Source organism: Daktulosphaira vitifoliae, unplaced genomic scaffold (assembly GCF_025091365.1).
Source record: "Daktulosphaira vitifoliae isolate Bord-2020 unplaced genomic scaffold, ASM2509136v1 Scaffold_5, whole genome shotgun sequence".
In the NCBI taxonomy this organism is placed as follows: Eukaryota; Metazoa; Arthropoda; class Insecta; order Hemiptera; family Phylloxeridae; genus Daktulosphaira; species Daktulosphaira vitifoliae.
This window is the reverse complement of record NW_026099576.1, coordinates 17,320,868-17,337,502: the sequence shown is the minus strand read 5'-3', so window position 1 is coordinate 17,337,502 and position 16,635 is coordinate 17,320,868. Positions and strand designations below refer to the sequence as shown.

The window sequence follows — 16,635 nt, the reverse complement described above, 5'->3', positions numbered from 1 at the left end:
TAATAGAACCGTATAGTTACGTTTTTTTTTTAATCTAAATTGTTTCAATGACCTTTGACTTTTACCGGATTTCGCCTTTAAATTAGTTCTGAATTATGTTCCTTATTTCACCAAAACTCACCAGTAGTTGGTGACTTTTGTCTTTTTTACAATATTTTTAATAGATCGGTTCTCTATAACATTTTTTCATTTCATGATATTTGTAAGCCTTATCCTGTTAATATTTTTAAATCTCATTTAGTTCCCATTATAGTTTCAACTATATATTTCCTTTTAAATTCAATCTGTACTATCTAGATCTTAATATTATTATTAATTCTTTTTGTTTAATAAGTTGTTATATTAATTTATTGTAATTAATTATATTCTATAACTTCTAAATCTCTTATGTATACGCATTTCTATGTATATTTTAGTTTCATTTAACTTTATTAATACATTTTATATATTTTATTTTGTTGAAATTCAATTAGCGTTAAATGTTAGTTGAAATTATTTAGTAAAGCATATAGAATTGTATAAGGACAAATGTTTGCCCAAGTGATAATTAATAAGGCTGTTAATCATTACCTACGAAAATACATTTATCATTGAATCAATACTAACACTAATTTATAAGTTGATTGTTGTTTATAGGTTAATTAGTTTATTTTATAAGGTTGATTTTAACATTTTTTTAAAAAGACTTGACATAAAAATTTATAAAGTAAAAACAGATAAGTGTTCAATACTTAAGTTAATATATCTGAATTATACTCGTGAGTTTATACCTGAATAACGATCACAAATATTTACTTAAGACGTGTAATGCAGTGTGCATAAATCTAATGACCTCGACCCAAACTTTCTTAACATTTTCAAAGCACATTAACAGCGATCCACACTTGTTTTCAGTTAAGTTTTGCTAAACGGTACGAATTCTAGTAGTACATATTCGTATTTCATATGACATCATATACAATACAACATTATAATATTTAACAGAGACCGTAGAAATCGCAAAAGCCGTCAATCGAATATTGCCCCCAATCGAAATAACAACAATATGTCTAGCACGTAGTTGATGGCAAATGCGTGTCCCGTGACAAATTCATAATAGACTACATATACAAATGCGCAGTACCAACCGCGACAATTGTGCAAAACGTTTGAATTTATAGGCTTTCCATAAAGTAAGAGATCATAATGAATAAACCATCTTGCGATTATCATTGAAAAATTACTCTATCGCAACTAAAGAAAAGCACATTGTAAATACATAGTAGATGTGTTATAAATTATCTTAAGAAATAAAATCCAGCACAAATATAATGAAATTTAAGTACGAGTATCATGTATAAAGGATTTCATATCATATTAAATACTTACTGCTAGTATCTGTCTTTGTTTGTGGTCCCGGCGAAGTTGACCAATTTAGTTTCATTTCCTAAAAAATAAATATGTCTTATTTTAATTTCATAGTAGTTATTTCATCTAAAACCACTTATAGTTTGCATAACTGTATAATATACAAATAATTTAAAACTTAAACCAAATAAACTTTTTGCAAAAGTTTATTAAATTCATGTTTATACATTAGATAATTAGGTCTGAGTGCATGCATGAAGACTGCACTACCTCTCTAACAATGTAGTTATTTGAAATTAAAATGTATCTCGCCTTTAAAATGCTATGCTGCATCAAATGAATCCAAAGGGAAAGATAGCTCTATAAATATAAATTAATAAACTATGTAATTAAAGGTTGCTTTTAATTAAACTAGTAAATGAAATTTTATTATTGATTACGTGATTGTTGTAAAACTTCTGACATACATTAATTAAATAAAGTTTTACAGACTAATATTCTTATAAAAGTATTTTTATTGTAAAAATTAACCGAATAACTAGATGGTTTTTCTACAACTTATATGGTGTTATAATCTAATCAAAACTTATACACCAAAATATGATTTAAATTTTACTCTTCTTATACTAATAAAATGAATTTTTATTTGCATAGAATACATTATAACATAGCAAAATTGCAGTACAATTCTTTATTATAAAAACTAGTTTATTGTTACTATTCATGAACATACTACTAGTAGTTTTAGTATTCATAAGTTATATAGATTACTTTGGTTCAACCCTCGTAAGTTAACATTACCATATAATCGAACAATGATGCACATAAGCCTAAAATTGAATGTTAAAATTAGTAACAATAGTACAGAATTATGTAAATAAATTAGTTTTTTTAAGTATTATTAAAGTTACTATTAGCATATAAAAAATTTTTTATATAAATTGCGATACTTGTTTTTTTTTTATTGCATTATGTAAATAGATATGTACAAGTATTCTACGTTATATGCCATAAAACATTCGACTAATATAATTTACAAAATACTTTAAATACAAAAAAAAGTTATAAATTAATTATATTTGAATCAGTGATTTGTTATACATGCTAGTTTTTTTGCAAACTACCATGGATTATAATATTATTATACTCCTATGTTTGCACATAATAGAATATTTTGCGTATAAAAAATTTCATAAATATATAATAATAGACAGCATTACGATTTAATGAGGGTATTTTTTGTTGTCTAGACTAGTACGTGTTTAAACGAGATAGAAATTTTTTTTTTGCTTGAGAGAAAACGATTAGTAAATTGTAGGATTTTACAAGGAAAAAAAAATCTAATTTTATTTATAACAATGCGTTTTAAATTGTTAATTGTTTTTTTAAATTTTTATCTTACAATTGTTTTTAATAATCATACATAGAAGTTTTATTTAAACTTAATAAATTATTAATTAAATATTCATATGAACAATATTTTCTTTAATTTTGATAGACTGACATATACTATAAATTGAATATCTATGGCATTATTGTATTTAAAATTTCATAAAAAATATTATGAATCGCTCAAATTTAATTTCAATCAAAATAATCAATATTCATTTATATCAATAGACATGTTTGATCAAATAGGATTTAAAAATTTCGTTGTAATATTGTTAACTTAGAAATTGATAATTTGATAGAACTTTAGTTCTGTTATTTTCTGAAACATGCATATACAATTGATAAGAATTTGAAATTATTAAACTGTATTTTTATAATGTTTTGTACCTATAAAAATAATAAATACAATATTGACGATATATTTGGCTTAAATAATAAGTTTATAGTAGTATTCATTAATGTATTTAAGAAGATGAAACTTTTTATTTTATGCCTAAATGAATAGTAGCACAATTTTCAGTTTTCTGTTTCAAGCCAAATGCCTTAGACATAACAATTTTAATTTATACTTTCTTAACAACGTTATATTTATGGCAAAATAGTTATAAAACAAACGTTTTAGGTTTTTCGATTAACATCTTCTATGCTGCTAGCAGGAACTCGAGAGAAAACGACCCTGGCACAATCTCCGAAAGCAATTCACGACCAATAAGATAGGCGAGGGTGGCCAGCGTTGGAGAAATGAACATTTAATTGCCTGAATCTTTCAAAAACACATGGTCCCGTTGTTGCAGTCTGAATACTACACCATTCACCAGTACGATCATCTTTTTCATTGCTTACCCAAAGGACAGAGTACGATGGGATTTAACTTTTCACAAACTTCTAGCCAACATTTCAAACGTAAGATTTTACGTATTTAGGATCATCCATTATTTTATCAAAAATCACTTTCATAATTTAAAACCTTTTTGGAGTAAGCGGAATAATTGAAATTTCGTAATAAAAAAATATGTAAATTGTTAAAAATCTAATCGAAAATTGCTCAGTTTTTAATTGTGGAGGTTAGAGTAAAAGTCGTTTAAGTCAATTGTTGGATATTTTTTTATTTATAGCGATATGATTTATTCTTTAGTTTCCTATCAACTAATGATATTTCTGAAAATAAAAATTCTCTTCAAACTTTATAACAAAATGTTTAGTTAATCTTTTTTAATATGTATGCATCTCATATATTTAATTTTCATTATTATTTACCAAAGCGTTTACTATAATATGAAATATTTAACAATTAATAAATTTAAAATGAATTTTTTCTATAAGAAAATGTAATCAATTTTTTAGTGATAAAATTATCTGATAAACGATGAGAGTTGTTGAAAAAATAGTCAATACACTTGTTTTTAATCCGCATTAGCGATGAGTCTCCTTTAATAATTCAAGTGCTCTTATGTATCTACAATAATTATTTTTGTATAAGTACTTGCACGAAAAATTAAGAAATTTTGTGAAAAAGCAAGGCGTAATGCTTATGCTGTATAAAGAAAGTAAATGAATGTCAATGGCCATAAGTTAACATATACTATTTAAACTAATTACATCGAATGGTTTATCATTGTTATTTCAAGCATGATTTCATGAATTCATCGTCACCGCCGTTCACAATGAAAGCATAAATGACAGGGTACTAAGGGGAAAACCTCATGAATTCCATTACATAACCCATATTTTGCAGATACATCGAGAACAAATGTTAGTTTGACGATTCTGGGTTCAAGAAATTTAATAAAGACAGCCAGTAAAAAAGATGGTTAATGGTATCCAAAAATAACATCACGAATAAAACTATTCTTACAGGGATTTTTTTCTTTATTTTATTCTCTTTCCAAATCTCTACGTACCCTTTACAGTGTCTTATACACACAACAAAGAGCACTCTGCAAGCTCTCATTTGCATACCATAATGCCTTTTCATAATATTCAACCGACTCAGGGACTGGGTGAAGTAGAAATATACCTTTACTTTGTTGGCTGCCCTCCTACTTTTATGTTTTATGCACGGACAGATATATTTAAAACTTTTTACCCTTCACACTCTGAGCGGGTATTCCCTAATGGATACAAGATTCCGGTTGGTTTTCCCATATTGTACAAAAAATGTATACACATACATATATATTATATATGCTTAGCAAAATAAGTGGATCAAATCTTTTTATTTTCTTGTTATTCGGAAATATCCTACAGCCCATTGCTTGGGTCAAAAGACCTATTGGATCTAACAAACATTTGGAAATATATTTCATTAAATAAATTAAATATTGAAATGATACTTATCTTTCCCAATAATAAATTGGGTATAGTACATTAAATGTAACTATTCATATTAAATTGAATTTATTAATAGGTAAATGTTTGGTATACATATGATAACACTTACTTTTAATAGAAGCATATTTTATTTTATAATCATAAGTTTATTATATAAATATTTTTTTAATTTAAACATATAAACTATAAATTCACATTTTTTCGTAAAACAAAATGTATTTTAATTTTAATTTGTGATGAGCAATGTGTATTTTTAGGCGCATGAGGTTGTGGTGCGCAAGATTGATTAAAAAAAAAAACCAGCACAGTGAGGACATAGTATAGTTGGGTCCAGTATAGATTATATATGACAGTCCTTAAAATCACTATCATAAAAAACGCTTCAATGCAAATCTGTAGATAATGTTCAATTAAAAAAAAAATGGATTGTTCTAAAAGCTACATGATCTCCTATTTCCTTATTTATATCCTGACAAGTTTTATGATTTATAAGTGTAATATATGAATGTGAGTATGTCGAATGAGAGAAAAATATAAATAGTACTTATCTTGAAAAAATTATAATCATTCATTCATTTTTCAAAAAGTTATAGCATTTTAAATTAAAAATGTAAACAATTTTTTTTTTATTAACATTGATGTCTGTTTTCTTCGTGAAGACAAAATAAAGTGCAAAATTCTTTTTTTAATATTGAGCTATATTACATAAGCTTTAAAAAGTTCTACTTTCTATATGCATTTTTTAGTTTTGAACCCCTACTATACAAAGTGAAATGATCCGATTAAAAAAAAAGTATATAAATATTATTTCTTGTTAACATTACGTAATTAAAACTCCTAATTATTGTACAAAATACTATACCATTATATATTATTAGTATTATTAATGTTAATATTATATAATAAAACTAAATATAAATTTTCAATAGCAGGCGACTCCAATGGGAGCGACCTCACAGGCTACTAATGTTAAGTATTTTATATATGTATATTTTCTAAACTATTTACTTATTGTAAAATTTTTTTTTTTACAGATTGTAAATTTCATAAATAAAAAAAAAATATATTATTTCTCATAAAAAAATTGTATTGATCTATACATTTTTTGCAAAGTTATAGCATTTTAAAGTTAAAAATGTAACATATAAAATTGAAAATTTTAACACAAAAATAGCTTACGGTAGCCATTTTCATCGTGAAGATAAAATAAAGTCCGAATTTTTTTTTCCATAATAAAATATATTACAATATGTTTAATTTAAGATATATATAAAAGTCTCGGTATTTCCGAAACACTTTCAAAAGTTAAGTTGAAAAAGTTGTCATTTTGAATCCACCCCTGTGGGCAGGTAAAGGGTCAGATTTATAAAAAAAAATATATCAAACGATAGGTAAAGACATCATGCATCTATAAAAAAAATTTTTATTGATTTGGTCATTTTTGAAAAAGTTATGGCAGTTTTAAGCAAAAAAAATTTGAAAAAATTTCTAAAATTAGCGATTTTTAAATTTATAATTTTTTTGGATATTTCCTCCATTTACGGAGAACGAGGGAATTTTTTTTCAATTTTTGAGGGTAATTATTTCGACTAGATACGATTTGTGATCTTTTTACGTATCGTTGAGAGAAATCAGTTTGGTGAGAGCTGAGAAAAAGTGGTAACAGACACAAAAAAAAAAAAATAAACACATCACAGTAAAACTAATACCTTCTTAGCTTCGCATCGAAGTTAAAAACTATATTAAGAAAATAATAGAATTATCATGTGAAATTATCTAAGTTGTTTTTCTTTTAAACTTTAAATAATTAAAAAAATAATGATTTTTATTAAAATATTAGACTTGAGTTTTGCCATAGAAGTAACCTTTTATTAGCATTTACTTCTAAATACCCCTATGGTCCATAAAATCAAAATCCATTCGCTTTTGAGTAGAGTAAATTCCGGAACCCATTAATCATAGCTTGTGGGTGTCCGCAAAACAACGCGACCATTTTCTATAGCGGACCATTGAGAGTTTCCGTTCTCTTCACTACATAGAATTTCCCTTCTTTGCCCTAAATGTGCTCTTTCACTTGGTTGGCATTATTGATCCTTAAACCGGAAACTTGTACAGTTGATAAACTATGCAGTTACGGTGGTGTTTAATGCCAAAATGTCAATGTATCACATTTCAAATAATGAAAGTTTATATCTGTTATATAACTAAACGTTTTTATTCGAAACGTTTTATTTTAAAACGAAAATTACATGAACACATCTCAATGAAAAAAATTATAAATTTAAATAAGTATTTCTTACGGGTGTAACATAAAGCTTGTATTTGATACAATTAGAATACGTGAATATTATTTTTATTATTAATGTATATATATATATATATATATTAAACAAATTTAATGTGCGTGAAAACCTAAAAATTTATATTTATATTAAGAAATCTGTTATTTTCAAAATATACTTGGCCTATTTTGAATATCTGAATAGTGTTATTAAAGATACGTGTTACATGTCGATATAACTTTTTAAAATAACAATGTCATATATCTATGTATCACCCAAGGGACAAACGTTATGTTGACTTTAAAGTAACGAAAGATATACGCGTAAACATTTATATAAATATGCTTTCAAAAAAACAAAAGATCAAAATGGTATGTTTACTTTTAGCTAACAATTTTATAAACTTTTTGGGATGATGCTCTTTGAAAAATATCTATTTTTGATGGATTTAGTCTAAGATTTAAATAAATTTCATGTTTAATTAATGTACCCCATATTTTAATGAAACTACTCTTAATTTATTTTGAATTATAAATTAAAAATATGCCTAAATAATAATTTTATAAAATCATCATAATTAAGACCAGTTCTGAGCAACAGTGGGCGTTTAGAGTAGGAAATATTCGTATTAGTTTTAATTATTGTAATAAGAAATATTATCCTTTTTATTAATTGGGTAAAGTTAAATTTTAACTTATAAATTATCATTTTATAACATTATTTTATGAATAACAAATAAGAAATTTTATAAAAAAAACTTCTCACAAATTTAAAATTCTGAATATTAGTAATTTTTGTTTTATTTATAAATATAATTCATGAAATAGGTTGATTTTATTATCATAACCCACTCAATTATTTACAGAATAAATATAATTTAAACATTTTTTTTGGTAACCTTTAATTATATATTATTCATGATTTTATTAGTAATACATTGTATTTTCATCCCTTATGCATTATGTAAGAAAGTTAATTTTGCTTTTTTAAATCGGAAATCACATTTCGAATTTTATAAAATGTTTGAGGTTTCAACTTAATAGTAAATGACATTTGAATTTTTAACATAAAACTATTCATTTATTAGTTATAAAACTTTTAAGTTTAAAATTTTTGAGTTAATATACATGTATATTACAAATACAGGTAGCTAATTATAATTTTACTACTAAAATAAAACCTCAAACATTTTATTAAGTTCAAAATATGTGTTTCCATTAAAATGACTTAAAATGCATAAAGGTTGAACTTAAAAAAGTATTACATAGCTAATAATTTAAGAATAATATATAACAAAAGTAACCAAAAAAATAGTTTAAAATATTTTTATTCTGTAAGTAATTGAGTGGGTTATAATAAAAAAATCATTCTGTATAATAAAGAAATTGAGTAAATGCAATGTAATGGGACAAAGGAAAGTAACTTTTCTTCTATATTTTGCAGTATTATCCACTTACTTTTCAATATTTTCATATTTGTAAGACTAGTTGTAACCATTTGACTGTATTATTTTATTTTACTATTAAAAATAATACATTAAAATTGGATTAATGAATAAACTTTATTTAAACTAATTAAAAAAGTAAAATGTTTTTCGTAAATATATGATCACTGAACATTTTTCAGTTTAATTTTAAAGTCAACTCGACCATAAAAATGGTGGGGACTTTTGAAACCAATTTAATGTACTTGGTAAACATTTATGTGGTCAAAGACCATCCGTCAGCACCTCCAGTACAGTTAAACGGACCGTGAAGTGGACATAAAATTATTTGAATGTTGAAATTTTAGTTTCTTTTTGTTTATTATTTAATCAAAAAGAAGTTTAAACCTAACCATTTAAATTTTCATTATTCCGGCTTTTTCGCTAATGTGTATGAAATAAAAACTAAAAAAACTTTGTTTCAGCTAAGAATACACAAGATGGTCGCATTATATTGCAGAATACTTGAAACTTTAATTAGAAATTGAGCAATAAAATATATGTTTACGCCTAATAAAATCTTATTATACATCTGAAGTTAATTGTAAAAAACAACAATTATCAACAGAAATATATTTTAGTATCATTTTTTTAATCTAATACAGCTTATTTAATGCTTTGTTTTCTTAAATATTATCTAACTAAATAGAATGATCTCACCTACTTCAATAATTAGTAATTACTATAAAAGATGTCAAATAATCTTAAAAGAAATTTGTACAGAGCTATTATATAAATTAATAAATAAAATAGCGTATTGTAGAGATCCAACTATGTGGAGTTGAGGTATTTTTTGATTAACATTGATTTATATCTGACAATAATAAAAAACACTATCAAAAAACGCTGTAATACATATTTGAAAAAAAAATGTTTAAATATAATTAATATATTCACCAGAAATGATATTATTTTCTATTTTAAATGCCCACTACTCATAGAAGACAAGTCGGTAGAACTATTTCTTTTTTTAACAATATATTATATTAAATCAGTTATACATTGATTTAGTGTTGAACGATGTGGATGTTTTATTAATTGCTGCAAATTTTTTATTGATAATACCTTAAAACATTTAACTTGGCAATTTTTGAAATTCTAATCTTATGTACTGTGGGAAACTAGAAAATTATATAGAAGTTTTTTTTATTTCAATTTTTGATAATGTTCTAAAAAAATTGACTTCCTTTAATCCACAATAAAATAAAAGCAAAAAAAAAAACTACATTAAATTTTTATATCTAAGAGTTATTAATTAGTTAGACAATTTTCGATAGCAGTTAACGATTTTTAAGTGTCTTGTATAGCAAGGTAATATTATCATTATTTAAATCAAAATTAAATGAACATTTTTTATATATAATAAAATTAGGAGAAAATCATTTTGACAATTTTTTTTTTTTTTGTTGTAGTAATTGGTCATTAATGTAAAAAATTGCAAAATTACCGTTAAAATTTCATTTTGTTATAAACTTTTATTAAAAACTAACAAATGAATTTCAAAGAAATTTTTATCAGTAATAATAAAGACAATTATTTTTCTATTAATATTCATCTTATAAAAATCTAATCAAAACCCTATGCATAAGAATTGTTTGAACACAAAATCATATGTAATTTTTTTTTTTCATTCAAATTTTGATGATGTTTTGCAAATGGGATTTTAAACCTAAACCAAATAAAATCTTTTAAAATGCACTCAAGGTTATTAAAATAAAATGTCCTAAAGATTTTTCTTGTTTGTGTAATAGGTGGCCAAAGTCAAAATTTGTAAAATGTTGCCTTTTTTTAATATCTTTTATTTATAAACAATTGCATTGTATACTTTAAAGATAGAGATCATAATTAATGTCAAATTTTAATCTTTACATGATTCTACTTTGCCTGATCGACACTATGCTGAGTTACGACCACACTGAGTTTTTCATTTTAATTTTTGGATTGACAATTCTAAATTACAGTTTTATAACTGTACATTTAACAGATGTATATCTTAATTTTAAACTTTTAGTAAACACATACAATTAAAAAAATAGTATTTTAAAATACTTGAGCACATTTTGATATCTTGAATTATTTTTTTAATCAATATGTTTGTGTATGAGTTATTTATAGAAATTTCTCAAAATAAAGATTTTAGGTACACTTAAAAGATTACTGGAAGTCGGGGTTTTGAAACTTCAATAGTATTAGCCAAATGGCCGGTTGAAATGGTTTTAATTCTTTGAACGCGTGACATCTGTTCAGGATGTACACGGATTGTGTGTACATAAAACAAGGTATAAACACGAGTATATTCAAGTCCAAAAGGTATTTAGTTTTCCTAAAACTCGGAGAAAGATTACTGCCTAGCCCTTTTCATTTTTAATGTTTTAACAACACTCTATTGGGTCAGGTAAAGGAATTATTAAGTGAGGATTAAATAATTGTATTCCTTAAGATAACGAAGACATTTCTCGGCGATCTTAATATAAGCTTTTATTAAGCTCTTAAGCTTATATTAAAGTTTAAATTCGATACCGTATGGCGAACAGGGAAATACATGTCATCGATAATTGTGCATGTACTGCTTCAAAGACAACAGCTTTTAAATTCAGCCAAATCAAACACAAGGATAATTACACCATTAAAAAACATCAAAACTAAAATTAAAATGAAGAAACAAGTTTTCGCATAGCATGATTAGCCTATAAAATTTATGTTACACTTTAAAACTAATAAATGAACCGAAACGTCGTTAATCGATTACCACTTATTGAACCGAAACATTAAGCACTAAACCAGATAAATTAGCTATCAAGTTGAAAATGTTACAAAAGAATTATTATTCCATCGTAAAATAACGAGAAAAGTAATTTGCATTTCTCATGATTACAATTGTCTTATACGTGAGTTGGTGCTTTTTTCGTATTTTTCTCTCTTTTGTCAATAATTATTTACATAAGTTTCAATACTGTTAACACTACTGATAAAGAATAATTAAATATTACCCAAAGGACATATTCAAGTTCATTTTCTGTCACGGTTGTAAGTTTTTAATCGACACAGAATGTTTTCAAAGTTAATTTAAATCTTACAAACTTGGGTATGAATATGTATTTAGGTTACGTACCAACTCTAAATATATTTATTCATGATTCTATAGGGTTTGGAGTATTATATGGTAACTAACTTGCCACAGCTAATGAATAAATAAAATAAATCATCATTTTTTTAAAATTAAATTTGCTAATAATTACGCATGTTCAGTAATTTTCTCTTTAATATTAAACGTATTTAATTCTAACAGATAAAAAAGAAACACACTAATTTTTTGTTTTACATATGCTAATTTTTATTTTATAAATATAATATTAAATTGTTAATGAACAACATTTTTTTTTCACGATGTAAAAGTTGATAACTAGTTTCGTTTTTCATGATTTTTTTTTAAATATCAAAACAGCTAATTACAACATTTATTTTTCGAAATTATTTGAATATATGTGTTATTTATATATTTTTAATAATTAATTTTTAATATATATATATATCAAACTATGAAACTTATATAAGAACAAAATTATTTATAATTTTTATACCATAATATAAAATTAAAGAAAGTGATTCTCATGTAAGAAAATTGAAGATTTTTATCTCTAAGGAATAAAAAAATGATATAATACAAAATGTTGAAGAGTTTTTTAAACCAAATTATTTTTTTCCGTTACTATTTTTGATGGAAAATAATAATGGAAAAGTCGCGTACTGTGGCCAGTAGGTAATGATAAGATATAATGTTTAATTTTGTCCTTAACATACATGCACATACGTTTGATAACATAGAGAAAAATCGTAAAAAAATTCAAAATTTAACAAATTTTAAAATGCTATAGAAACATAACTATTGAATTAAATTAAGAGTTTTTAGTATCATAACTTTTTTTCAACTTATCTATAAATTAATTGCCAATAATAACATAAAACATATTTTATGTTATTATTTATGTTAGGACTATATTGTGAAATTAGTAAAAAAAAAAGGATAAAATTTCAAGTAGATCATAAGTCAGATATGTTCCACTCTGTAAACATAATGTTACTTTTTAAGAACACTAATTCCAATTTTTTCACCAAAGTTTTTTTAATAAAAATGTATGGATTAAATTTTTGTTATTTTTATGAATCTAGTACTTATAATGTATAGATTATTATAAGAAGAAAAATATTTCTAAAGGTAAATTTTAGGAGTAACTTTAGAAGAGTAAATGGGAATCTATTATTATTTTTAATATTCAATGAAGAGTGGTCTAAATAAATTTGATTAGTTGACAACCAGTTTTGTATTATTACTTTTTACAATATTAGAAATTAAAAATCTAAAAAAGGCGATAATGGTGTAACATTTAGCGACACTCTATTTTTATCTCAAAAAAATGTTCAATTCAACTTTAACGATAAATATTTTTAATTATTAATTTGTAATATTGGCTCCCATTATTGACTTTGAGTGTTCAGCTGAATATCAGTAAAAAAATAGATAAATTTTAGAATGTTTAAATTTATACCCTATTTAAAAAAAATTATACGTAATTATAAATAATGACAATATAAACTCATTAGGGTTTTTATTAGATTTTGATAATGTATATATATAAATAAAAATTTAATTGTCATTGTTATTATTGATAAAAATATCATTAGGTCTTATGAAATTTTAAAAATTTTATATAAAAATTAAAAACAATTATTTACTAGTTTTTTTTCAAATGGCAAATTTTAGAAAAGAAATTTTCGACATGATATTTTTAATCTTATAATAAATTTTATTGGCTTAAATATAAGAGGATTGAAGGAAATTTTTCGAAATTATAGTGCTGATAGTTTTAATTGGATACATATTGTCTTAATTTGACTTATTGTTAATATACATATTGCTAATAAATGAAAATATTACACAACAAATGCATTTATTATGTATTCATATACATATGAACATATCAATTTTCAGTAAATAAATTTGACATAAAAAAATAAGAGGTAGTTAACCATGATCTTTAATTGTTTTATAAAATGTGTAAGCTAAATAAAATTTTTCTATAATAACAAATAATTACACTATGGAGTTTTCTATACCATAAATTATACGATGTTCTTACTGTTAAAAGTTTGTTTTTTAATTTTTATTAAATAAACATAGAAACTATGTAATTTTTAGTTTGTTTACAAGTTAAAACTGTAATATAGGAAGTAAGTTATGACAACAATTTTTACTATGGTAAAAGTTGTATATTATGAAACTTTCAAATTTATTTATTTTTTTGTTCTAACAATGTATTATAAAATGATTTATTTCAATATACAAACCTAAAAAATGTTTTTTTTTATAAAATACACAAACGTTACTATTCTTTGGAAGTTTGAAGAATTTGCTTACACATAATATGATAAAATCATATTATTACTACTTTAAAACTTTTTATAATATCAAAAAACAAGTTAGATCGTTTAAACTATGGCCCAGGAAGAATTATTCATCATAAAATGTCATGATATTGTGTGAACTAAAAATTATAATAGAATGAGTATAAAACAATTACTATATAATTTTATATTTATGTAAATGTATCAATTTTAGTTGATATTTTTGTTTATTGAAAATACTTTTTATTAATGCAGTTTCTTGTAATACATGACTATAATAAAATTAATTTATTTAAGCCTTTAAATAAGGTTATTTAAAAACTACTCATAAATAAAAATAAATGAACTTAAATTCAAATGAATAATTAATGTGTCAATAAAGAAATAGGAATCTACAATATAAATTTTCTTATAGTAAACAGTTATATAGAGAAAATTATTTGTCGTGAAAGTAAAGTTCATAAATATTGCATAAATTTATATTGAATAGATTAGAAAACGGTGTATTATTTTTTAGCTCTATTTTTATATCTGATGAAAAAAAAAGTCTTAGTAAATTTTATGAATTTCAATTATATCAAACCTCTAGAAAAATTGTATGCTATTAATTATATTAATTTAAGTTTTTGAGTTAAATCGCATGCTATTTTTAAACGAAATAATATATTATTTGTAATAGTTTTTTTTTAAATATTCCTACTTTTTTTTATAGGTCAGAACTTATATGCCTTTATTTTCACATATTTCTTCTGTTTCAATTTGATTAGAAAGCCTGCAGCCAAATACGATATTCGTTGTGTGTAATATAAGCTCTCTTTATAATTTTAGTATGTTATTGTTTTTTCTTGAAGAGTACACAAAAAATCCGTTGATAAATTTGCTCAGGCATACATAGTTTACTTTACCGTTAGATATGTTTAAATAAATGTATCAGTAAAAGAAAATACTTTCTTTTACTTAATACGTGTTTTTAAAAATATAAAATAAATAACACGGTAGTCAGCATATAAATAAACAATTCTCTATTACCTGAATTAAAAGAGCTAAATAAATACAAATTTTCATATTACATGAGTTATAAGTACATCATATCAGGATGATAATAATTTTTTTTTCCAGATAACATAGAAAACATTTTAAGATTTAATAAAAGCAGTAAAAATTTATATCATAATTTCTTACTAGACCGATTTAAACATCGATGCGTCAAAAGATTACAAATCGTAATTGATGAAAAAATGTAATTTCACTTTATATGTAATGATTACATGCTGAATATTTGAGAAACTTCAAGGTAGATAAGTAATATGAAATACACACAGTTCGTTAATGTTCTGCAATACTATATAAGCATGTCGAGGGCACAATTTATGCAATCCTTAAAACACCAGTGTTTGTTTATTCTATCGGTAAATCAATAATAATTTTCAAGTACAAACTTAACCATCAGACTTTCAAACGTTAATACACAAATTGTAATGCTAAGATGTTATTTTAAATACTTAGTATCTTAGTATTTCGATATTTATTGTAAATAGTGTAAAATACATTTCACTATACTTCATTAGTTAAACACCAAAATATATGTATATTTTTTAAAATTAAATTAGCCTTCAAAAAATACTTCTCTTCAGTAAACTTTACAAAGGGAAAGTAAAGCAAATGCAGTCTCCCCAGTTATCGATTTTAAAATGAAAAAAATAATAAGTTCTTCTGTTGAACAGTATTAAGAAAATATTTATTCGTATTAAAATTGTAGCCTTTTCCAATAGTACACGAACTGACCATTTGCCGTCACCAGCATTTGTACGTCCGCTTAATGAAGTGACCTAACGGCTGGACCGATGTAACATGGACCGCGCCAATGTGAAATCAATCGGACCGTAAAACCAATGCGATTTTGTCGACACGCCGAGACCATTTAAACCGACCCCTCCCCCACCACTATGTGAGTTCCAATGTCCATTTCGGTCGTATGTTTAATATGTTCCTTTCGCATGAACAACAGTACACCGAACGCATGTTTATGTATTGATTATCGCCAAGGCTTCGTTATATTCAATTACTAGTTCATGAAAATCAATTACAATCTGGTCAGACTAAAGTTTGGATAATCATATATATATATCGTGATTTGAAAGGAAAACAATAGAAACCATAAGAGCTAAGCGTAACTTTTAAATTATAAAAAACAATATGATTTGGAAAATATTTGTTTAACCCTATATGGTTTTTGATTTATAAATAGTGAAATATTTTTAGGTCCATCTCTTATCTCTTGTTATTATTGACTAATCGTCAATTAAATTAGAGAACTTTCTAATGTTTAAGACAGTCAAATGTGAATATTATTATTTTTATTGACGTTTAAAAAATTTATTTGACTCCCTTATAAGG

At 24.2% G+C, this 16,635-nt stretch overlaps 1 protein-coding gene across 2 annotated transcripts in view; it reads right to left on the bottom strand.

Annotated features, from left to right (window-relative positions):
* The window catches only part of LOC126906526 (nucleolysin TIAR-like), a 175,894-nt gene that overhangs the window by 98,889 nt on the left and 60,370 nt on the right, over positions 1–16,635 (bottom strand). For both annotated transcript variants that reach the window (XM_050687085.1, XM_050687087.1), the window contains exon 2: positions 1,369–1,426. In XM_050687085.1, coding sequence (XP_050543042.1) covers positions 1,369–1,426 — 58 coding nt within the window. The remainder of the gene's footprint in view (positions 1–1,368; positions 1,427–16,635) is intronic.